At 39.9% G+C, this 25,966-nt stretch overlaps 1 protein-coding gene across 19 annotated transcripts in view; it reads right to left on the minus strand.

Annotated features, from left to right (window-relative positions):
• The window catches only part of C4H14orf39 (chromosome 4 C14orf39 homolog), a 48,836-nt gene extending 25,986 nt beyond the window's left edge, over positions 1 to 22,850 (minus strand). The window contains exons 1-6 of one of the 19 annotated variants that reach the window (XM_039538000.1): positions 22,632 to 22,753; positions 21,432 to 21,508; positions 19,193 to 19,249; positions 18,796 to 18,852; positions 8,637 to 8,763; positions 2,993 to 3,082 (exon numbers count right to left, since the gene is read on the minus strand). In XM_039538000.1, coding sequence (XP_039393934.1) covers positions 2,993 to 3,082; positions 8,637 to 8,763; positions 18,796 to 18,852; positions 19,193 to 19,249; positions 21,432 to 21,441 — 341 coding nt within the window. In that variant the 5' untranslated portion in view covers positions 21,442 to 21,508; positions 22,632 to 22,753. The other 18 variants (XM_039538006.1, XM_039537999.1, XM_039538001.1 and 15 more) reach the window with 18 other exon arrangements.
• Between the last annotated feature and the right edge of the window lie 3,116 nt (positions 22,851 to 25,966).

Below are 25,966 nucleotides of genomic sequence, written 5' to 3' on the forward strand. Positions count from 1 at the left end.
CAAAGTGGAATAATATTTTGATTCAGAATATTTCTTGCATTAATGGATTATAAGTCATTTAACTTGAGAAAGAAGTTAAATTATGTAAAAAAAAATCAACTCAATTAGATCTGTTACTCTGTTGAAAAAGGTCAAGTTACGATTAATACAACCTTATTTGACTGTAATTATTCTCTTTCATTGAATACTATGCAGTACAAAACAGAGTACACAGTTGTGAAATGAAAACAATCGGTTCTCATTATTCTGAAAGTGATACAGAATATACATGTCCAAAGACAGCTTTGCAGCATTCAGATGGTTTCATTTGTATATGGCTTAACATAAAACATACAGCTGACCAAATTCTCTGCTGGCATAAATTGGCACAGTTCTACTGATTTCAATGGAGCTGAACCAATTTATGGCCCAGCTTCCTTAAGCGCTTCTCAGCTTTCTATGTTAACAAACAGGGGCCGAATTCATAACTGGTTTAAAGGCTCTCTCTTAGGAGGTACTGAGCACTCTGTAAGCTCACAAATTAGTCCCATTAAATGAAACTATTCACATTGCTTAAACATTTTGCTGGATAAGGCCAGAACACTCACCGCTGGCAAGACTAACCCCAAAATCAATTTTATGCTGGTATAAGTCCAATGAAATCATCTGAGGACACATCCCCAAAATTAAAAAAAATAAGTAGCATCAGTAAAAAAAGGCCACATTAAAAAAATATTTCATTCTCTAATTTAAATCAACAATGTTTGGGAATGCTTTTGTAGGCATTACTACAAACAGAAAATAAAGACAATGTGGAAGCAATTCGGCACAAAAAGTGCTGAAGTGAACAATATCATCTTTGGAAACCACAGGAAAGAAAAGGAGCATTGCATAGAAAGTTAATCATCCTGTGTTAAATCAATAAAGGTAAACCATGTTGCAAATACAACATGGAGTCCTTGTGGCACTTTAGAGACTAACATATTTATTTGGGCGTAAGCCTTCGTGAGCTAAAACCCACTTCATCAGATGCATGGAGTGGAAAATACAGAGGCAGGCATAAATACACTGCACATGAAAAGAGGGGAGTTGCATTACCAAGTTGAGGGGTCAATGCCAAAGAGCCAATTCAATTAAGGTGGAAGTGGGCTATTCTCAACAGTTGACAAGAAGGGGTAAATACCAAGGGAGGAAAAATCACTTTTGTAGTGCTAATGAGGCCAATGTAATCAAGGTGGCCCATTTCAAACAGTTGACAAGAAGGTATGAGTATCAGCAGGGGGAAATTAGTTTTTGTAGTGACCCATCCACCCCCAGTCTTTATTTAGGCCTAATTTGATGGTGACCAGTTTGCTAATTAATTCAAGTTCTGCAGTTTCTCATTGGAATCTGTTTTTGAAGTTTTTTTGTTGAAGAATTGCCACTTTTAAGTCTGTTACTGAGTGTCCAGGGAGACAGAAGTGTTCTCCTACTGGTTTTTGAATGTTATAATTCTTGATGTCACATTTGTGTCCATTTATTCTTTTGCGTAGAGACTGTCCAGTTTGGCCAATGTACATGGCAGAGGGGCATTGCTGGCACATGATGGCATATATCACATTGGTAGATGTGCAGGTGAATGAGACCCTGATGGTGTGGCTGATGTGGTTAGGTCCTATGATGGGTGTCCCTTGAATAGATATGCGGACAGAGTTGGCAACGGGGTCTGTTGAAGAGATTGGTTCCTGGGTTAGTGTTTTTATTGTGTGGTGTGTAGTAGGGTGACCAGACAGCAAATGTGAAAAATCGGGACGGGGGTAGAGGGTAATAGGAGTCTATATAAGAAAAAGACCCAAAAATCCGGACTGTCCCTATAAAATCGGGACATCTCATCACCCTAGTGTGTAGTGACCAGCAACTTCCACTTTAATTGAATTGGCTCGTTAGCACTGAACCCCCACTTGGTAAGGAAACTCCCACCTTTTCATATGCTGTGTATTTATACCTGCCTCTGTATTTTCTGAATGCTTTTTAAAACAACTACTTGAACTACTTCACTACAGTAGAACAACAGGGTTATGAACTGACCACTCAACGACACACCTCATTTGGAACCAGAAGTATGCAATCAGGCAGCAGAGACCAAAAAAAAAAGATAGCAAATGCTGTCCATTACAGTACTGTTAAACGTAAACTACTAAAAATAAAGGGAAATTAAAATAAAAATATTTGACAAGGTAAAAAACTGTTTCTGTGCTTGTTTCATTTAAATTAAGATGATTAAAAGCAGTATTTTTCTTCTGCATAGTAAAGTTTCAAATCTGTATTAAGTCAATGTTCAGTTGCAAACTTTTGAAAGAACAGTCATAATGTTTTGTTCAAAGAATTACAAATATTTCAGTGTTATGAACAAGCTCCATTCCTGAGGTGTTTGTAACTCTGAGATTCTACTGTATTATCCTAAAACTATTGACATTGCAGTGTACTTAGAAAAATGTAGTGATGACAGATAAGTCATGGCAGGCATCAGGCTAACACTGTTTAAATGGTTTCTCATTAGTACTTGCCGTTTTTTACATCATATGCCAGCCAAATCTGAAATGTTACTGGTCTCTGTTTCAACGAGGAATTTTTTCCTTAAATTGTATACAGTAGAGCAAGGGTTTGAAAAATTTCGATATGTACTTGGGAAGTAGTGAGGATTTTGAGTCATTTCTAATGAAGGGCCACATTTGACCCTTAATTTTTGTGTATTTACATCAACTGGAGTGCTGTACAAGCGTAAGGATAAAATGTGTCCCAAAATTAGTATAAGCCTGAACGTTCTGAATATGCATGAACTCATATATCTCTAATGAATATTCTTTCAATTATGAAGACATTTGTTATTGTCCTGAAAATTAAAAGTATCGATTAAAAAATGATAGCTCCCTGCAATGTAGTTTGCAGATTTCTACACTTAGCAGCTAGAGTGCTTATTATCATTGCTTGAAAGTATTCTTAACATACAATAATCTCAAATTCTCATACTTACTTGTCATTTTCTGTAGTTTCTTGGCAGTTTTTGAGTTGGTTATTCAAATATTCTTCATGCTTGCTAAGAACTACATATGTTGGTTTCCAGCTATGGCACAAGTTAAAAAGTGTATTAATGATTTTTTTTATTAATTAAGTCATTTCAGAATTAAACACATCAAGATTAAACCTTGCTAAATCTCAAACATTACCTGAAAGAACAACCTTTGTGAGTAAGTAGAGAACTTGATCCATATGCTCACTGAACCTCTGGCTTCTCTTAAGGCTAGAAACAAGGGCATCAACTGTAATGCTGATTTTTGAGATGTGGGCCCTGTCATTTGTTAATGGGACTAAGACCACCAAATTAACATATGGGCACCTTTGGTTAGGACTATTTGCATACTTTATTATCCTATCATTAAATTATTTATTGGTATTTATTTCAATATTTTTTTACACTGCCCCTAAATCTTCAGTTTTAAATGTGATGCAGAATTTTGTATTGAAAATGTACAACTGCATTGTGAAAGTTCTCAGGGAGGAATCCAGATGTTTTGGAAATCTAGTAGGAAGTTTTTGTGGCTTTTGGCACTTAGAAAGACATAGGGGTTGGTTTGGAATTGTGAGATAAGCATAACAGTTTGATGTTGCAACTAAAACAGTCATCATGAAGTAGTTAACACTGTGGGCAATTATGTCATCGTAATTAGATTTCAGAGGTAACACCTCAGTGACATAAATAGGGCAGTTCACATCACAAATAGGTACTGATTCACAGTCTGTTTGCAGACAAAAGAAAACAGCATCGCATCAGTTTACATTCCCATAATGAAAATTTTCTTCATAACCAGAAAGTTAGAAACTTATTTTTTTAAATGAAAGTGGATATTCTGCTACACAATTCAGCAGCAGCAGTAGATTCTACAGCTCCAGAACAGCAGAGTGATAGTCTGTAAAATCACAAATTAATTCTTTTAAAATATTTTGGACGGCTTCATTTTTTCTTGTGTTTATTGTTTACTAGTTGTAAAAATATTAGATTAAGGAATATAATCAGTAAATTATAATAAAACATATATGGGTAAATTATAATCAGGGGAGGGATAGCTCAGTGGTTTGAGCATTGGCCTGCTAAACCCAGGGTTGTGAGTTCAATCCTTCAGGGGGTCACTCAGGGATCTGGGGCAAAATCAGTACTTGGTCCTGCTAGTGAAGCCAGGGGGCTGGACTCAGCTCTGTGAGATAGGTATATCTCCATATATTATTATTAAATTAGATTATTTTATTCTGAATAATATACATATATCAAGATCCCTGCCTCTCTTTCAAAAAACAATAATATCCATCTATTCAAAGAATCTTCCCAATTTGTATTGTGCTGTATTGTTCCTGCTTCTGTTGTAAGGTCTTTGGGGCAAGATCCTGTTACTTGGCAGAAACTCACTTATTGTATATTGTCATATATACATATAGCACTATATAAATAATGTTAAAAATGGAGGATATAACCAAAACCTGAAAAATAGTTGGTTTCATGGCTGTTATCAAAATAGTGACTTCAACAATAGCTAATTTAGTGTAATTGCTAGCAAGAAGACAAAAATTTAAAGAACAAGGACTTGACATTTAATTTGCTGAACAGGACTGCAAAAATCTTGAATAAGAAATAATATATTCCAGGTCCTGAGAAGACACAAGAAGATATAATCAACATTTACCACAGCATTAAAATTGCAAATAAAAAGTGAATGAAAAATGCACTATCCATCCAGACAACTTAATATTACTGTCATAAATGTTTGATACTATTTATGACTAAAAATGTAATTACAAATCACTACATGTAGTGACAATTGGGCAAAAAGCCACATTAAAAAAGGGCAAAGTTTTTAAACAGCAGAGACTGATAGTGCGCGCGCACACACACACACACACAGGCATTGCTGTGACTTTCCTCAATTCAAAAAACAAAAACCTTGATTTTCTTCTGGAGAAAAACTAACATTGAAAAAAAAAATAAGAAGCATTTATTAAATGAAACACAAAACGTTTATTATGAAATTCACTATGCAAGCATATTTATTCCTCAGATATAAAAAAAAAGACACACTGTTCAAATTGTAGAGTTTGGAATTCTGAAGTAAAACACAGGCATGCAATATTCGAGACACCAGTCTAACAAGTTAGGCTTATCACTTTCCTATCTCCCCTTAAATACTACTATGCTGTTACCATCACTTAGCCTATTATAAAGTTTCAACCAAACCAGTCCAAATGTGCTAAAAATACATTTGATTGTTAGTTAGCCAGCAGGATGTCTTGTCTTCTATGATTTTACTTCCACAAGTTCCTACTATATTGATGCAACACACTGTGACATAGTCGCCTTCTCAAACAAAAAATTGGGATAAATATCTGGATTTTCACATTTAAATGCTAGAAGAGAAGGAGGAAGACCAGGATTAGATTCCATCAACCTTGTTTCATCCTCTTCTTTTGGTCATGGTAGGTAGGTAATGGAAAAGTTACCTAAGTTTTTCTAAATCATTTTTCAGTTTTGTTCTTGTATGATTCCAGTTCTTTCCTGTTAATTAGATCAAGATAGATTTCCACAGAGATTATGACAATAGGTATCATCAACCTGTAATCTGTCAAAGCTCTCAGAGACCTCCTTTTCTGTAGACTCCATTGTGTAAAATGAATCCAGTGTTGCGTTCAAAGTCTTCTCATACTCAATGCAAATTTCAGTATGCTTATGGTCAGTGCTTCATTTGTTCCAGGACTTGCCAGGGCTGAGCCCCGGCACCTCTAGGCTCTGCAGTTTATAGTCCCGGTTCCTCTGGGCTTGCCAAGTCAGTTATGAAAGTAAAAAAAAAATTGCTTAAGCCCTGGCACCTCTTTCATTACAAATTAAGCACTGCTTATGGTATTTGTATACAAATGTAGAGACTATCTTCTTGAAAGTTCTTCTGAATGTTATTTACAAGCTAGTACGTTAATCCTGTATAGCAGGACTGTGGAGGCCAGGGTGCTCCTACTTTCTCAATTATCTTTAAATACTGTGCTGACCACATTTCAGAAGTTTAGAGGGATTCTATCTGAGCAGATCTCTTATTTCTTTCATTTTATTTTTATTGTCTGAATAAATGGCAAAAGCTTCTTTATTATACTTTTCACTGCATTCTTGAATGCCACCTTCAACAATTTAAAACACAATATTCTGCAGTTTTCTGAATACATTATGGATGCTATAGCCACTAACAAGTCACTTCTCATGCTCAACCAATCATCCTGCGTTAATGTCAAAGTTTATTCTTTTTTTTAGGGCCTGAGCTAAAGCCCATTGAAGATCAATGGATTTTAAATCAGGTCCTTAGTTCTTCCTTTACTTTTGTCTCTATTTCTGTGTTCAGCAGTGGACCTGAGAATTTAAAACCTGTCTGGAGGAATACATTCAAAGTAAAATGTTTCAATACTTTATTAAAATTGTTCATTGTGCACTATGTTAGAGGGGATATTGTTAATATAAAAGAAGGCTGCAACATTCCTGACAAGTTCAAGTATTTTCCTTTCCCTTTTTTTCATGGCATAATCGTTGATCAGTATCCAATGATAGTTAATTCCACCAAGTAGCCACTTCCCTTTCTCTGGTCACCAATGACTCCACTCCTTCCCCTTCCTCTCAAGGCTTTTAGATAGTTCTAACACTAACTTATTCTTTCCTAATAGGCATAACAAGAACTTTGATGTTCTCACCACTTCTCCTTTTACTTACACTTTTCATTCAAAGTCTGAAATTAAAGTCAATTTTTTCTAGTATCAAAAGTCTTTCAAATATACCTTACATACTTTTTATTCAAACATTTTTATTTAATTATAAAATATTAACAAAAGAAACAAGGTGTTTTTTTTAATAAAACATCAATTGAGTTACATAGGAGCTAAACCAGGACATTGTACCAGGGAGAAGAAGCACTAGGATGTAAAGGGATAGGATTACAGAATCTTACCCATACTTTATACATGTCAACCACAAATCTTTCTTACTAGATATCCTTATAAAAGATACCTATACTTTTCATTCAGAAAAATTAAGACATCCTAAGGAAGTAGGGAGAAAACTTGGCAGTCAGATATTTGCTTTCTCACCAATTTCTAGATACTCAAACCTGACAATGATCTGCATTCAAAATTCCTATTAACTTAATAAGAAATTCTGCATGCAGATGTCTATGGAATCCAGCCCAATGGACCCATCAAATTTAATCAAATATTTAGCCTGCAGAATTTTGGAAGCTTTCAATCTGAGAACAACCGAAGCTTGTTTCTGTGGCCATGAAAATAAACTGTTGGTAACCATGAAATACTGACTTTGACCTTCCTACTTGCAGCTTATCCGGTAACTTGCACCTTATCCTCCTGCTATGTAGGTTAATTGGTCCAATACTAAATACTTGGTGGACGTCAATGAGTTTATTCAATGAGATCCCTCTCACGTCTCTAAGCAGACTCTGTTCCTTCAGAAAAAAGTCTGATTACAATTACACCAGTTTAAATTCAGAATAACAACTTTAAAATCTGTGGAGTAAATGACACTGTGTGTGTGTGTGTGTGTGTGTGTGTGTGTGTGTGTGTGTGTGTGTGTGTGTGTGTGTGTGTGTGTGTGTGTGTGTGTGTGTGTGTGTGTGTGTGTGTGTGTGTGTGTGTGTGTGTGTGTGTGTGTGTGTGTGTGTGTTCAGCTATGTGACAGATTAAAAGACAATAAATATGAGAACAAATACTTAAATGAGAAGGAATGGTGAGCAAAAGACCCTTTCCCAGAAAGAGGAAGATTCTCCAACAGCAGGCAACTACATTTGGTATTTTAAAAAAAAATGTAACACCGACAGACCCTGGTTATCAGCAGGCGGGATTGAACCTAGGATCTCTGGAGCTTAGTGCATGAGCTTCTACTGCATGAGCTAAAAGCTTACCATTTAAAACACTGCTTTGGAAACCGAGCCATCTAGCTCTGTAAAGATCTGATGGCTATGGAAGGAGTTAATCAAGTTTTAGGCTAGAATAACGTTCCTTCCCATATAAAAATGTCTTCCACAGAAAGAGACTATTTAAAATAACTAAGGAAACTGGCATAAAGATCCCCAAATATATGTCTGAACTCTCTTTTCCCAGTAAACTATCCATGGCTCAGACACATGTAAAATTAAGACAATGATGTTCACAGGTTACCTAACCAACTGAATAAATGGGAATGCTACAAAGATGGCATCTGTGAACTCTGCAGATGATTACTGATTCCAATAAAGCCCTAATAAATATATCTGACAGAAAACTTCCCACGTCATTTATGTTTCTCTGTTTTATTTTACCACTGCTACATGATGGACCAATTATATTTTACATCTTAAAAATAAGTTCAGGAAAAAACTACAGACAAAAAACTATCTATCTTTCTATCATGCACTCTATACCAAAGAGACTGATCAAGCACCTGTATTTGATTCTTTTAATACCTACTCTCCAATCTCTCTCACACACACACTTTTAAACTAGTGTTTGGTAAAGCTTCTTGCTGCATTAGATTCAATGACCCTTCTAACCCTATGGTTCTATGATTACAACCATCTGTAATTAAAAACTTCAGCTTATATCATACTTACACATTGCAATTGTCCTTACTACTCTTGTTATGCTTGTGCAAATAAACAATTGCATCATTACTGCTGTTTATATTCTCATGTAATCTACAGACTTCATTCTTTCTTTCCACAATACTTGCAGCATATACTGAAATAAAGAATATGTTTATTTTATTTACTATATATCACCCACAACAGATACAAAATAATAGACTGGATGTACATAGTACTAAGATCTGGCCTTGTGCAGTATCTGGAGTTCTTTGAGATTTGTCTCTCTATGGATGCTCCACTTCAAATGTGCATGTGCCCCTGCACCTTCATCAAAGATTTTCGGTAGCACAGACAGCCCTTTTGGCCCGCACATGCAACCTACACATTCTTCTGCCTCCTACCAAGGAAATATAGGATTGCACAGGTGAACTGCTTTCAGTTGCTTCTCTACCACAAAGTCCTCAAAGAAAACTCTAAAGCAGAGACGAAGGAGGACGGTTAGTGGAGCACCCATAGGGGGACACACCTCTAAGAACTCCAGTTACTACAAGATGAGTAACCTCTCCTTCTTCAAGTAGTGCCCCTATGGGTGCTAAACTGCAAGTGACTCCCAAGCAATATCCCCACAGGGAGGAACGAACTTTGGCACAGAATCTAATACTGAAGTCAGAGCTGTAGCATCTGATTTAGATGCATGATCCAAAGCATAGTGTCTAGGGAAAGTATGTACTGAGGTCCATGTTGCAGCTCTGCAAATTTCAGAGACTGGAACATGCTTGAGTAGTGCCAAAGAAGTAGACTGAGGCCTTGTAGAATGGACTAATACTCTAGAAGGAGGCTGAATGTTGACAGACTCCCAACATGAGATAATACATCCAGAAATCCACCTTGAGAGTTTTGGGGTAAAGACTGTGGGCATTTTGGATCTGTCTGCAATTGAAACAGTTTGGAAAACTTTCTGAATGGCTTGACTCTGTCTAGATAGAAGGCTAAAACTCTTCTGACATCCAAGGTATGGAAGGCAATCTCCTGCCCAGTCTGATGTGGTTTCAGGGGGAAAAAAAAAGAGATATGAATCGTCTGGATAATACGAAACTTGGAGAACACTTAGAAGCTTAGGATGTGATCATAATGAAACCTTTTCCTTGATGAACACAGTAAATGGGGGATCTGCCATTAAAGCCCCCAGTGCTCTGACACTAAAAGCCAAAAAGTGATGGCCACCAAGAAATCTGTTTCTATGAATAGGTGCAGCAACAAACACATAGTTAATGGCTCAAAAGGATGTTTCACATGGCAATTAAGAACAAAGTTTAAGTCACATATTGGACTAAAAAGATCCATTAGTCCTCTAAGGAATCTTGACATCGTCGGGTGAGCAAAAAAACAAAAAGTCTTCAATAGATGAATGAATGACTGTTATAGCCACCAAGTGAACCTTGAAGGAACTCATAGTAAGACCTGAATTTTTTATTTCAACAGATAGTCTAGGATGGTGGGAAGAGCAGTACAAACAAGAAAAATTTGTCAATGGGTACACATCCTCACTTCTGAAGGTAACCATGTCATGTAGATGCTTTTCTGCTGTTTAACAACATCTGTTACACATTTGCTGAAGGGAAGTCTCTATCCCCGAGAACCATCTAGGAGCCATGCCTTGAATTGCACAACTTCCAGACGGGAGTGAAGTGTCTGACCAGCATGTTGAGACAACAGATGGCAACTGACTGGAAGTTTCATCAGTGGATGACTAGCAAGTCGAATGAGATAAGGATACCAAACTTGTCTCGGCCAAGTTGGTGCAATTAAAATGACCCTCACCTTGACCTACTTCATCTTGTTCAGTACTTTCAAGAGTAACAATGCTGGTGAGTATGTGTAAAGAAGATCCCTTTCCCATGAAATGATGAAGGCAACCTCTAGTGACTGAAGGTCTAGTTCCCCTCTAGATAAAAACTGCTTGAACTTTGTGTTGATGGTGGAGGCAAAGAGGTCCGCTTCTGGAAAACCCCATGCTAGAAACATGTTGCTGAGGATCCATGAATCTAACTCCCATTCACTAGGAGGTCGACAGCTGTGGGGCTTTGTGCATTGAGGAAGTAGGAAGCTGAGATAACAATCTGGTTGGCTACACACCAATTTCAGAGTTTTACTGATTCACCACAAAGCAAGGGGGAGCAAGCACCATCCTGGTGATTGATGTAGAACATACAGCCAATGTTGTCTGTCATGACCTTGACAGACTTGGCTCTGATCAGTGGAAAGAAATGAATGCAAGCACTGCAGACTGCTCTCAATTCTAAAAGATTGGTGTAAGATGACACTCTTGGGAAGTCCATTGACGCGGATGATGTGAGACACTAGATGTTCTGTTCATCCCACCAGTTAAGTCCAGAACCCAACAGGGAACAGATCTGTGCTTGTCCTTGTGCTTGTTCAGTTTATAAATTGTCCTCAGCCATCCCTGGAAGCACCAAAGATGGAATCTGGCATATTGGGTTATGAAGGTACAAGCTGCCATATGACCAATAGTTGGAAACAATTTCTTGCTGAGATTTGATGATTTAGCTGAATCCTTGAAATTAGATTTTATTTTTAGGGATGCAAACCTGTTCTTAGGTCCCTGGCTATCATGCCATCCAAAGAAGCTCCTATGAAATCTATCCACTCTACAGGTGTCAAAGTGGACTTTTTGAGATTGAGTTGTAAGCCTAAACTGTGGAACAGAGACCTTGTAATTTTACTGCCAATAGAACCTCTAGTTAAGATCGAGCCCTGAGTAGTCAGTCATCAAGATAAGGGAAGACAATTATCCTAAATCGACATAGGTGGACAGCTATGACTGCCATGATCTTTGAGAATACCCTTGGGGGCAGAGGAGAGGTCAGAAGGAAGAACCTGGTACTGAAAGTAATCATGGTTTACTGTAAAATGAAGAAACCTCTGTGAGAGAGGTGAATTGTGATATGACAAAACATCTTGGAGGCTGAGAGTTGCAAACCAAACCCTGGAATCTAATGAAGGAATTATAGCTATAAGAGTCACTATTCTGAATTTCTGCTGTTTTACATAAATGCTTAGATGTCTGAGATCTAATATTAGTCTCCATCACCCATTCTTTTTGGGGACCAAAAATACTTGGAATAGAAACCCTTTCCCCTGTGCTGGACTGACACTGGTTCTACAGTCCCTGAGTATGAAGAAACGTGACTTCCTGTTTCAGCAATTGATCATGAGATGGCTCCCTGAAAGAGGATGGGTAAGGAGAGTGGGAGGGAGGTAAAATGGACTGAATAATCAGTTATGACCTCCATAACCCATGCAGGTTGGAAATGGAAAATACAGTATCCACAGGGGGGAAGGAAGATGGACAGTGCAGCAGTAGATTCTTGTGGAGTGGATGGTCTGGACTCTAGACCAAGTGATCAAAACTGGCATTTGGAGTGGATGGCTGGGATGAAGTATCTGTGATGTGGCAAATGTTGATTTCCTTTTTGAGTACCTAGGCCTCTTTGGCAGCTGGTTCAGAGGGCCTATGGAAACTATAGAAGAGAACTGGGTGAGATCGCTGTGCTGTTTGACACCTGCTAAATTTTATTTTATTTTCAGGTGTATAAAACCTGAGGGATCCAAGTATGGCCCTCAAATCCTTCAAGGTGCAAAGCAAGTCAACCACAGACAATGAAAACAACATGTGGCCATCAAAGGGAAGGTCTACAGTAGTACTCTGTACCTCCATAAGGACGCTGGACAAATGGAGCCAAGATGCTCATTGCATCACAATTGCAGTGGAAATGGAACAGGTTGTAGTATCGGCTGCATCAAAGGAGGCCTGTAATGATGTCCTCGCTAAGAGCTGACCTTCATTTATGATGGCCTTAAATTGTCATGGTGTTCCTCTGATCAGTAAAGGTGTTGAATTTACTGTAATTCAGATAGTAATATTTTTACATGAGTGCTTGGTGGTTTGCTATTCTGAAATACAATGTTGCAGAGCAGTAACTCTTGTGTTCAAAAAGACTGAGTCACTTCGGTTCTGTGTTCATTCACTGTTTCCACCATCAGAGAATTGGGTTCTGATTGTGAAAATAAAATCTCCAAGTCCTTGGCCAGAACATAATATTTTTTGTCGGCAGATTTTTTTGCAGCCTCTGGTAAAGCCTCATTTACAGGGAGAATCACACATGCAGTAGCTGAAATATGTAAAATGTTCAGGAGTTTATGATGAGAGTCCTGGACCTCTTCCAGAGGGATTTGAAACTTATCAGTGATGTGCTTCATCAGCTCTTGGATTTGTCTAAGGTCACCTTCATTCGAAACACAGACATTTACGGTCTCAGTGTGGAGTTGGTATCCCAGAAGACCTCAATTCAGAGAGCTGTCTTGTACCAGTAAGTAATGGAGACTCCAGCTCCTTCAACACCACAGGATCTTTTGAATACTTAAACTCCTGTGGTGCCAATGGTACACAAGCAGGGGCTGAATATGATCCTGTGGAGGCTGACTTCAGTACTGAGGTAGGTACCTGTCTGCAGTGTGTCAGTATTATGGACAACAAATGCTTCCATCCAGACTCAAATTCAAGCAATGCCTATGCAGAAGTTGACAACACCAGCATAGATACTGAGGTGTCTGATAGTGCAGACTACTTTGAAGTAGAGTTCATACTAATATGGGGACGAACAACCAAAGCAGAAGAGGTCTTCGGTACTGAATCTTGTTTGGTAGGGGCATGGCTCTTAGAAGTAGCCTTAGATTCTTCCCAGTAGAGGAATAATTCAGAGCTTCAGTATTACTCCCTTTGGGACCTGTGGTGTCTGGAGCCTTCTTCAGAGTTGGTGACCAAGATTTCTTAGAAGGAGATCTAACATTCCAACTCCTCTTGTCAGTATCCACGTATTTATGTGGGGCTCTTTGTACTGTGGCACAGACGATGCTGCATCCTTCAAGGCTTTTGGTGACCAAGACCCAGAAGTGCATGGGGTACCAGCCATGGTGTCCATTGAGGCTCTCAGCAACCAGGATCCAGAGGTGGACATGACACTAAATGTGCTTGAAGGCTGGTGTATAAGGGGGTTCTCAGAGCTTAGATCAGAAGCTGATCATAGGGCTTGCTCCATCATCAAGAGCTTCAACTTTATCTTCCTGTTTTTACAAGATCTCCTCTTGAATACATCTAACAAGTATACGTGTGTCCAAACACCGGAGACAGCAGGAACATCCATCACTCACAGGGAGAGCCTCCCAGCGGGAAAGACAATGTTTAAAGCCCAGGTAACCCAGGATACCCCAGATAATGAAAAGTTCAGAACAACCCCTCAAATGAGGAAAGAGCAAACAAAGAGAAAAAACAGCAACAACCTACCATCTATAGTAACTAAAACTAAGCTAAACTAAACCAAACCATCTATCCAAACTGTGCTATGGTAAAACTGAAGTGGGTACACAAGATGTTCCATCTCAGGCTGAAGGTGGTTCCGAAGGAACAGAGGGCGATTTGCCCATGCAGCCCTATACATCCTAGGTACAGCGCACAAGTATGTGTAGGACTTATGCACAGGTTGAATGGGCACTGCTACCAAAAATTTCCTATGAAAGACACAAGGGCACATGCATGCCTGAAATGGAGCACCCATAGGGACACTACTCAAAGAAGAAATAGTATGTTACACTAACTGACATTACCAACAATTACAAGGAAGTATTTGAGGTTAGGCTGATCTAGCAGAAAATTATATTTCATTCACACTGGTCCCCACATAGATTACAGTGCCACAGACTGCTTCTGGAGATGTGAGTCTCCCAGAGTTACACTGGCTTACATGTTTTGGGAATTTCCCAGGATACAATCCTTTTGGCTAGAAGTAGACAGGAGAATTAATATGATAATGGATATATCCTTAAAAATTATGTCCCAAAATTGTATTTTGGACTATATTCCATCTTTCATCATCCAAGTTGATTCTCCAGAGCAGTGCATCTAGCCAAATGACTCATGTTGCTTAGATGGAAGAGCAACTGCCTTCAGAGACAGAAGCTTGGCACCAAGACATGGCTGACCTGGCAGATAAAGATCGGGTAAAGTCTTGAAGAAGAGAGATCAGACAAATCTGAAAAGATTTGGTCTAACCTTTTAGAAACCTTTGATTAATTCCTAGTGGGTGGAACCTGAAATGTTGCTCTTCTTCTCCTCTTCCTTCCTTACCTTTCCCCCATTTCCCATTTTTTTACTTTTTCTGTTCTTCCCTTATTTGGGGAGGGATCAATAAAATATAAACGGAGGTTTTGTCGGCTGCAGTATTTCTGCATGTTATAGTCACAAGATTTAATTATAAAATCAGCTCTTCAGGTAGGAATCATCTTAGCACAATCAGGCCCCAATCCTGATTGTGGTATCCAGGCGCTACTGTAATATGAATAAGAAATTCCCATTATTCTGTGGTTACATAAATTGGCAGAGAATTTAAATGGATTACATCAACTTAAAATCTAGACAGTTTTTAAAAGTAACTAAAAAGTAGTTTCACATATTACAGCTCCTTCTGAATTCTCATGTCAGTATTTATGGGTTTCCATTCACATTTCTCTCTCTTTTAAAATGCTTTTCTTTCCCCTGTTGCTGTGTGAATGACCCACACAAACAGGGGAATGTGATTCTCTCTTTGTACAGGGGAAACGGTGACACTGACTATAAAGAATAACAAATGAACAAAGCAAAACAAACAAAAAACAGAGAAAAATATGAGTAAAATATTTTACTCTAATCTGTTAGTTATAGTAGCCTTAAGTGTTTCTTGTAACAGCAAGTAAATATGCTCAGAAAAAGTGTGACATTTAAGTTGGGATGCAGATTTAAGTTGCTGTCACATAATTCATAGTATAGCAAAACCTATCCCAAGGGACTGACAAAAACAAGTTGCTTAATGGAGGTGGCCTCCGAATAAAGGTGCAGGAAAAGTGTACTCTTCAGCTGACGGCAACTGATGTAGCTCCTCTGAGAGCAAAGGAGCTATATCAATTTACTTCAGTTGAGGATCTGCCCCTATATGCATTAGGGGTTCTTTAAAAAAGTCTTCTAAGACATGAGGAAGGTCTTTAAGAGAGGTTTCATGTAGTTATAATATTTCCATTGTTTTACTTTTGTCTATTCTAACTATCATTTTAATCTGTATTATTCTGACCTTCTGCAAAATACAGTAAATTTTTTTTTTTAATCAGAGGGGTAGCCGTGTTAGTCTGGATCTGTAAAAGCAGCAAAGAATCCTGTGGCACCTTATAGACTAACAGACGTTTTGCAGCATGAGCAAGTCTCTTGCATCCGACGAAGTGGGTATTCACCCACGAAAGCTCATGCTGCAAAATGTCTGTTAGTCTATAAGGTGCCACAGGATTCTTTGCTGCTTTTACAGTAAGTTTTTTGCACAATTTACTAATAAAGATAGCTGTGGAGAAATAACTTGATGTATTTGTAGATAGACTGGATAAATGATTATATATTGCAGTGAATAGGCTATTTCCTGCAGCTGAGGCTGGGGCTTGCAAGGAGTCTAAAAATTCTGATCTCCGAAAGGGTCGAAAATAAATGGAGAGAGCCATTATGAATTAAAGTGTCACAGGATATCATATCAAGAATCTTAGGCTTTTCTTTGAAAGAATAATATTCTCTTATAGTCTCTTCTCTGAGAAACACTGGACAAAAATCCTGGAACAGGATCTTTCCATTCTTCATAAGAGGCCATGCACTCAAAGCTCCTTAAGCCTTGGAGCCCGTGAGCTGTGTGCATAAGCATTATCAACATGTCCATATAAAGTGGAAAGGCCTAAATTCGGGAAGATTCAAAATTTCTTCCAGCACACTTGAGCTCAGCAACACCAGCTGACCAGGGAGCCTGCCACTAAGCAAAGCAGCAACAGAGTCCCAACAGTTAAAAAGTTTGAGTTGAGTGGTGAATACTTTAATTTTTATGTAATGTTGTCAAAGCAATGAGTTGGAAACAGAGAATATGAAAATACTAATTTGTGCTGTTCCTAAATCCATTTGAACCTCAGCCTATTAAACTAGAGTGACTGTTTGGGTGGGGTGGGGGGCAAAGTAATTTTACTTGTTGTCAGAGCTGACCTATGATTTTGCAGAATTACTTGCAAGCACGTGGCTTCATACTACTAGAAATGGGGCAGAGGGAAATCAATTATAAATTGCTGTCCAATCAGATGATATTTGCAAATAGGCCAGCTGTACAATTGTGTTGATTGGGGAAGCTGGGTACAGGAAGGAGGAAATGCATAATTTGTTACAGGTACATAAGGAAGTCTGAGTGAGAAGCCAGCAACAGAATAAATCCACACAAAAAGGGAATTTACTTGAAGAACAAGTTAGGTACTGAGTGGGAAGCTCGGATACTGATTAAAAGACAGGAATTAATAAATACAGACTATTCAAACATTCTATAATAATGAGTCTGCAAATAGAGGAGCATTTGGAGGCACAAGAAGCCTTGATGCTGCCATGTTTCCATAATAAACATCCTAATGTAAAACAAATAATTCCTATAAAAAATGGCTAGTTGAGGATCAAAATCAGATCAACATGGGACATGTGCAATATTCCTTTTTATAAATAAGAGCTTTGAAATCTATCATGTAAGCCCTCATTTTAATGTGATAAGCATAGATGCTTGGACATTTTGTATTGTGTAGTTCATTTCCTATACTTTCATGCAGGATTTTACATTTATTAGTACCAAATCACATTTTGTTACCTGCAGTCCTTGCTGCTCTAGAGCACTGGGTCACAAACAGGTGTCAGGCAGTCACAACCCTCTGCTCTTCACAAATTGCTAAAGGGAGGTGGTCTTCGCTAGATGGGAAAGCAGTCTTGGGGAGGGCCTTGAGTATGGATGTTTGAGAACAACTGCTCTAATACTTCAGATCACTTGCAGTTTGGTTCTGTTTTTTACAGTGTTTGTTACATCTCCAAATTTGATCCTAGTTGAACTCACACCAAAGAAACATCTGACACAGACAGTGAGGGCAGAAGGAACAGGAAGACAGAGACACAAACACGGCAAAAACTAGAGCTGGGGTAGAAACAATTTTCCTGTTCCAAAAAATATTCTGAGATTTCAAACATGTTCCCATTCCACATCAGGATGAACTTTTTTTAAAAAGAAGAAAGAGCTACCCTGAACCCTGTGCAGATATGTTTAGGGGTGTGGAGAAGGGACACACACACACACACACCCTCTCATATCCCATGTGAGCACCCTAACCAGGCAATTGTCTGTTCCAGGGTAAGTATCTCTCTCTCTGGTTTTGACCAGAAATTCCATTTTGGAGAAACATTCCTGACAAAAGTTATGTCTAAACTGACAGATATCAAAAGTTTTGATTTTGACAAAACAGCATTTTCCAACCAACCAAAAAAAAAACAAAATAAAAAAAATTCTCTCCAGCGCTACAAAAAGGCTGAAGAAAACAAGAGATGCAGGTATGGGAGATATTAAAAGCTGAGTGGAAGGAGTGCCAGCCAGATGTGAGGAGCTACATCTGTGTGCCAGCCAACAGGGCAGGGGCAGGTGCTTGAGCAGCATGCCACTGGCTGTACAGAAGAAACTGAGCACCACTAGATAATAGTGAAAGGAGAAAGCAAAGGCTGCTGGAGGAGTAAGAATAAGAGTAACTGCAGGCAACTTTCATTATTAATTCATCCACCCTTTGAGCTCAAAACAGCTCTGATGTACTAGGACTAATGGGTTAAATGCAATGTGTTCAAATGTCTGAAAAAAGTCTAATAGAATCATAGACTTTAAGGTCAGAAGGGACCATTATGATCATCCAGTCTGACCTCCTGCACAAAACAGGCCACAGAATCTCACCCACCCACTCCTGTATCAAACCTATGTCTGAGCCATTGAAGTCCTCAAATCATGATTTAAATACTTCAAGGTGCAGAGAATCTTCCAGCAAGTGACCCGTGCCCCATGCTGCAGAGGAAAGCGAAACACTCCCAGGGCCTCTGACAATCTGCCCTGGAGAATTCCTTCCAGACCCCAAATATGGTGATCAGCTAAACCCTGAGCATGTGGGCAAGACTCACCAGCCAGACACCCAGGAAAGAATTATCTGTGGTAACTCAGATCCCACCTCATCTATCATCCCATCACAGGCCAAATGTAAGACTACTCACAATTTATCTGGTGCTTCACATATTCCTTAGCATAGGAAGTTTGTTCAAGCTGGAAAACTGAAATAAAAATATTCATGTTTTATTTACTATCATTTTCTAAACAGAAATTGAGTGATTAAACAATTAACATTTCACAACACAACTTGATCTTTTTTAACATTATACCTTAACAAGAGCTACCTATAATCATTATCTCCCCCTACTAATAGCCCAGGTATTAACTAACTCCTAGCACCAACAAAACCCCATACATAACAGAATAAAATAGACACAAAAATAAAAACTGATTACTTAAATGCAGAATGATGGTTTAAAGTTGAAATCTTCATTATAAATTAGTCCTTACATAAAATATTACTTAATTCCAGAACTCTCAATATAATATATAGTGACCTACCAAGCTCTAGCAGAAGTTTGTCTAAGTTGCTTAAGAGAGTGTCATTCATTGTGTGGACTATAGCAAAAGAAAAAAAGCAATACAAGGATTTACAGAAAGAAATTCAAAAGCTCATATTAATAGAATAAACAAGACAAAATTACAACAAAATAAGAGATATTTAAGCTAAAAAGAAAATGAATATTTTAAACACTGTAAATAAACTGTCTAAACAGTTTTGATAGAACTCTCACATGTACTTCATTCAAATGGTAATGGGCTCCATTATGACTCTGCGCCACGTTGAGGAGAGAAGGAAATGCACCACCTGAGCAAAGCTGTCTGGAGGAATTATACCTCTGAAACACATATTTACCTTCAGAGGCTTAGGGCAGTGCAAGGAATGGTGCCCCTTGTTAAACCTGTACAAAAGGCGCAGCCCACTGTTCCCCCCAGTTTAGCCAGTTTGTCAAAGGCCATCCCAACAGGGAAGAGGCTACTCCCTGCTCTGTACACATCTCCCGGAGTAGCTGTAGCATAGTTAAGGCCCCAGTTAGCGGGATAAGCAGTAATAAAAACACCATATACTTGCAATGTATGCTTAGGAAATGGCATAATGGATCAGACCAACAGTATGTTTATGTAGCACCTAGCCTGACTGGGGTCTCTAGGCACCACCATAATACTAATAATAAATATGAATAGTGTAGCCCTATATACTAAGTATTAGCACAGTACAATATTAGATGCTTCAGATAAAGGTGAAAAATACCCATAGCAGATAGCATGGCTATGGGACAAGTTTCTTCTTAATCTCTAGCAGTTAGTGGTTGGTTTATGAGGAATAACATCCCTTACAAATATTTATCCTAGCTAGAGTAACTATGGATAGTCCTCATAGTATTCATATGATGCTCTATTCTTTAAAATCCAACTACAATATTTGCCTCAGTAATATCTTGCAGTAGTGAGTTCCACAGATTATGTGTTGTGAAAAGTATTTATTTTTTATCAATTTTAACTGTGCTGCCTTTAAATTTCATTGGAACTCCTCTTGTATGCTATAGGAGATGGTAGCATCACCTACTCTATGCTGTTAATTACTGACTCTTTTATATCTTCTGTTGTACATCTCTCTAAATGTAGTAGTTCTAATCTTTTTTTCAATTTCTTTTCATATGTCTAATAACTTTTGTTGCCATTCTCCAACCCTTTTCTACTTATTTCATATACTTTCTGATATAAGACTGAACACAATATTCAAGGTAAGGGCCATGCATATATTTATGTAACTGCATTATACTTTCAGTATTATTCTCTGTCTCCTTCTTAATACAACCTAGAATCCTGTGGGGATTTTTTCTATTACCACTATGCCTTAAACAAATCATTTCACTGAGCTGTCAATAGTGACATATAGGTCCTTTTGCTGACAGATTACAATTAATTACAGTTAATGATAGTCATAGTATTCATATGACTACTCATAATTACAATTAATGTGGCAGAGCAACCATTACCATGGGATACCTTGACTGATGAACTTCCCAAATTGTAATGTTTATATTTCCAAATGGAGTATTTCATTAACAAAGGTTTTCTTTGCATTCATGTGCAATTTCTACATTAATATCTGCCAGCACAACATATCCCTAAAATCCTCACATAATCAGAATGATCACTTGATCGACATGTTCTGTTTCTGCTGAAATTTGCCAAATAGAAGGATTTTGATGAAGAAGTTTCCCAGGACTGAAAACCGAGTCTACTGTCTGAAAAGCATTAAAAAGAAAATCTTGCAGACCATCTTGTTGGTTGTGGATAAGCACTAAAATACTAACCATCATATGCTAAATTCTCAAAGCAGGGTAGAAAAGGTGCACCCCCAAGAATGTGTGCCTGGATGCCAGTTGCAGACACAAAATTTTACAGGTGCAACTGCTAAGGCTGTATATACTTTTGGGGAGTACTTATTAGGCCATGTGTTGAAAAATCAGCAGGCCATGGTCTACTATAGAACTTTACAGGCTCTGAAAGATTTCAAGGACAAGACAGAAGAGATGATGGAACAAAAAGCTGCTCATGAGCAGCAGGCACCACTTGTGGTTTACCTTTAGGCAGAAGCAACATAGATGTTTGACACCTAGGGGAGACTCCTCAACACACACATTACCCCAGTCTTCCCGTCAGCAAGACCAGGGAGGGAGACAATGTATAGATACAATCTTCCACCTCTAGCAACTTAAAGCCTCACTTTTACCTGGTGACATCACAATACTGTTGCTTAGAGTCCCATGAATTGAGTCCAGCCCTGGGGAGACAATGGGGGCTCTGGGCCTTAATGAAGAGTGATAATAAAAGGGAGTAATGACCTTAAAAAATAAACGTATAGAGAGCCCCTTCATCCAAGGTGCACTGACAAGAGACCCAGGAGTGGTGATACTATTGTGGATGCTATAGAAAACCCCAACTTCCATGAGAATAAAAATAAAATACAAAAAAAAAAAAAACCCCACCCTCCAGCATGCTAACAAGACAGAGAAGCAGGTTAAATACCCAGGCCTGCCCCAGACCCTCAGGGCACTATGGGGAGTGAGCTGGGATCACGGAGGTAAATACCCCAGCCCTTCCCCCCTCGGGGCACAGTGAGGAACAGATGGGGGGGTCACAGGAGTAAATACCCAGGCCTGCCCCAGCCCCTTCCCCCTCAGGGCACAATGAGGAACAGATGGGGGGGTCACAGGGGTAAATACCCCAGCCCCTTCCCCCTCAGGGCACGGTGAGGAAGAGATGGGGGGGTCACAGGGGTAAATACGCAGGCCTGCCCCAGCCTCTCTCCCCTCGGGGCACGGTGAGGAAAAGATGTGGGGTCACAGGGGTAAATACCCCAGCCCCTCCCCCCTCAGGGCACGGTGAGAAAGAGATAGGGGGTCCCAGGAGTAAATACCCCAGCCCCTCCCCCCTCGGGGCACGGTGAGGAAGAGATGGGGGGGGGTCACAGGGGTAAATACATAGGCCTGCCTCAGCCCCTCCCCCCTCGGGGCACGGTGAGGAAGAGATGGGGGGTCACAGGGGTAAATACCCAGGCCTGCCCCAGCCCAGGCACTACACTGAGGGCGGGATCAGGCAGGCGAACGCCCGCCCCAGGGCACCGCGGAGAGAGGGGGCTGAGAGCGGTAAACCCCCAGCCGCTCCCTCCAGGCCGCTGCACCGCCTCAGCGCTCCCAGCGCCGCCTCCAGGCCCGGCCCGCCGCTGCGGAGCGCGGGGAGGAGGCGGGACGGCGGCTGCCCGCCGACGGGGGCACCGAGGGAGGCAGCCGGGCAGGGGGTCTGGACAAAGGGCGAGACAAACGCGGTGGGGGGAGGGCAAGGATCCAGACCCGGGAGTCCTGAGGTTTGGGCGGGATTCACCGCCCAGACAGAGCCCGCTCCCCAGACCCGTCCCGTCAGCTCTGCCTACCGGCGAGCCCCGCCCGAGCCCGACGCTCTCTCGCCCCCGCCCTTTGCCGGCCGCCGGGTCCGACCTCCTGACACCGCTGGCGTTTGCCCGCTGCTTGTCCGCTCGCTTCTTCCCCGGGGACCCCCGCCCTCGGCGCAATGGCAAGAACCGCGGGGCTGCCGGCCGGCCACATTGGGTGGCGGGTTCTTTACATCTGCGCCCCTACAGGCGCGCCGGGACCTGAGACCCCTCCGACTTTTGTGTTGGCACTCAAAGAAGTTTCTAAGCCTCGTGGTTGCATAGGAAGGCCTTGAAAATGGGGCCTAAAGGTACCTCGCCTCGGAGGGGCGTTTTCAAAAGAGTAAATAAAAAAGAACCCAAAAGACATGATTTTTATTTTAAAACTCATGATATTTATGCCAATCTTCTTATTGTGGGGGATCTGACTCCTGGTTTTGAATGCTTGGGGTTGGAATTACTGGGATCGTATCCATTGTCAATGCAGCATGCTGCCACCTAAGGTATTCAGGTTCAGAAGCCAAGCTCGGGTCCTTTGATTACTGACTGGTTAGCCCCCAGGGAGTCAAAACACCCCATGTCACCCTTCACTGCAGCGTTAACGGGCTCTGGAAGAAGCTGCCTCCAATCCTCCTTGCTAGAGGGAAGGTTGCAATAACACAGGGTTGTGCTTTGAGTTGTGAATTCTGAAAGATCTCCTCCTGACTGAAAACAAAAGTCAGGACATTTTTCATATGAGCAAGTCAAAAAGGTCCAGATATCCACAGAAGGCTGCACTAACAGAAGGCCTGAACTTGCATTACTTAAGCAGACCAGCTCCCACTGAAGACACAGTATGCCCATTGTAACTGGAGTTAAGAAAATGCAGGATGAGGCCTCCTACAACATAGCCCGTTGGTTCCAGCCTGTGGAAACCCTGAAAGATCAGCTTCTGTGAGTTCCCAAAACAGAAATTCTGTTTTCTTACAATGAATCTTAACTAACAAGGAAAAGATTAATATTTGGGGGGAGGGATAAATTTTGCCTTGAGTACCGTTTTCTCTTTGCAAGCACTTCAAGAAAAGCAATGAACATGCTCCATCTACTGGAGAGGTTGTGCAATATATCTCAAAACAAAAACTCAATAAGTAAACAAAAAAATGTCCATATGGTGCACCTTAATATTTGCTGTTCTTGAGTTATTCTAGGTGTTTTATGCAACTTATATAAGATTTTTGACCAAGGCAAAAATAAAAAGTCATTTTTAAAGGAAAATATTTTTTCTGAAAAAGTAACATATATAATAAAAAGGTTTGACTGATATTAAAGATTCAGAAAGTGCTGGTGCACTATACAAAACATAATGATAATTTGTAAAATTAGGGGATTAAAGTAATTTACAATGACAAATCTTTTCTTGAAATCCAATCTGTTTTCTAAATGTTACATAAACATACAGGACTGTACAATCCTGTAGTCTTTGCTCCTGGAGTAGTTCCAATGGGACTACACATGTGATAAAAGTTGCAGGATTGGGCTCCTTTTCTGAGCAAACAAATGTAAAAGCTATTACCTAATATGATAACCTGGCTTTTAGTTGTGGGTGGTACTTTGGCCTTTTACAGCAAAAGGCCTCATTCTCTTGTCACTTCCATCAGTGTAAATCAGGAGTAACTCTAGAGAAGTGAATGGAGTATACATGAGAGGAGAATCAAGCCCAGTATATTTTCCATAGATAAAGTGAATAGCCAAGTATCTTCAGGCCTATAATTTGTATATAGATGAGCATGATTTGGTAGCAAAAAGTTGATGCAGTTGAGCCTGTGCTACCTGTTCCTAGCTCCCTTTCCCCCAGCCTGCTGCCCAGCATAGGAACAGGAAGCATGGCTGGAGTGCCTTGTGTCCCTTGCCAGCCTAAATTAGAGCAAGCCATATGCTGCTCTAATTACACCAGGGTCCCAAATGACACCCCAGAAGCCTCAGGAAAGAAGCAGAAAGGTTCCATTGGGCCACCTTCACCATTAACAGTGGATCCTACACAATAGCGCATCTTGGCAAGACCCAGGGATCTGGCCCAAACAGTTTAACAGATTTTTAAAAAATACATTAAAGTATTATAGCTTACATCATGGGCTAGTGCCTTAACAGTAATTTTACATTAAATCAAAGCAGTTTGGGGTATTATGAGTATGGACAACCATGAGATGCAATATAGCAGCCCTTATTCACATGAGTAGTCCATATTCATGCAAACAGTCCCATTGAAGTCAATGACATGAGCAAAAGCTGCATGATCAGGCCTCAAAATCCTTTACACCTGTAGTAGAAGCAGTTTAAATAAAGAGGAGAGCCTGCATCATGTGACCATTGTGGATCATAGTGGTTCATGGACTGCATTTTGGGAATTACTCACCAAGGTAATATGGAGATTGGTGCTCAAAAGATGTAGCAGAGAAAGTAAAGGAGTACAGAAGAAATGGATGGAATGAGGGTGGAGGAAGGTAGAAGCATATAGAGAGTGAGCAGAGATGGGTTGAAAACAAGATTGAAATAATGGAAATAAATGAGAAATAATGGGGGAATACTTGAACATAAAGAGAAAAAATAAAACAGATAGGAGGAGAGAAGACACACCAGCAGGAAAAGAAGAAAGGATGCTAAAAATTGAAGAAGAAAAGGGCAGATGTTAAGATGGAAGAAAAAGGCAGAGAATTAATTCTGCCATAAACAGCACCTCTTGTCAATTGCAAACAGGAGATGCTGACTCAGGGAAAGCTAAACCAAGCATCAGGAAATGCAGGTGCAAAGGGGAAGGGATGACTTACCTGGCCTACAGTCAAAAATGAAGGGAAAAAAGAGAAACAAAGTAGAAGACAGTTACATCTATAAACATTTTATTTCTAGAAGAAATATCTATTCAAAAACTTTCTAAGAGAGTTACCGTCCACCGCCCCTGATATCTGGAATTCAGAACTTTCAGTAAACTTAGTTTCTTACCTAAGAGTCTCGCACTCTCTCTCTTTCCAACCATTTAATCCAGAGTCACCTCCAAGAATCACTGCTGCCTATAGCATCCTGCCAGGACTTTGTCTCCATACTCACGAGGGCTTAAGCAGCCCATAACACCTGACCATCTCTGAGCTCTTTGCTCCATAGGTGATTGTAGAGCATCAGTAATTCCAATTTTACATCACTGCTCTAAAATGCTTTAGAATCTGAAATCCACTAAAAATGGCTTCAGGTTTGTTCAGTGTTGGTTCAAGCGTCAACAGGAATCTTATAAACTTCTAGAAATAGGAGTCTGTGATACAAATAATGTAGGGCACTTTCAATTATAGCAATGCTAGTTTGAACATCTC

This window comes from Mauremys reevesii, linkage group 4 (genome assembly GCF_016161935.1).
Source record: "Mauremys reevesii isolate NIE-2019 linkage group 4, ASM1616193v1, whole genome shotgun sequence".
NCBI lineage: Eukaryota > Metazoa > Chordata > Testudines > Geoemydidae > Mauremys > Mauremys reevesii.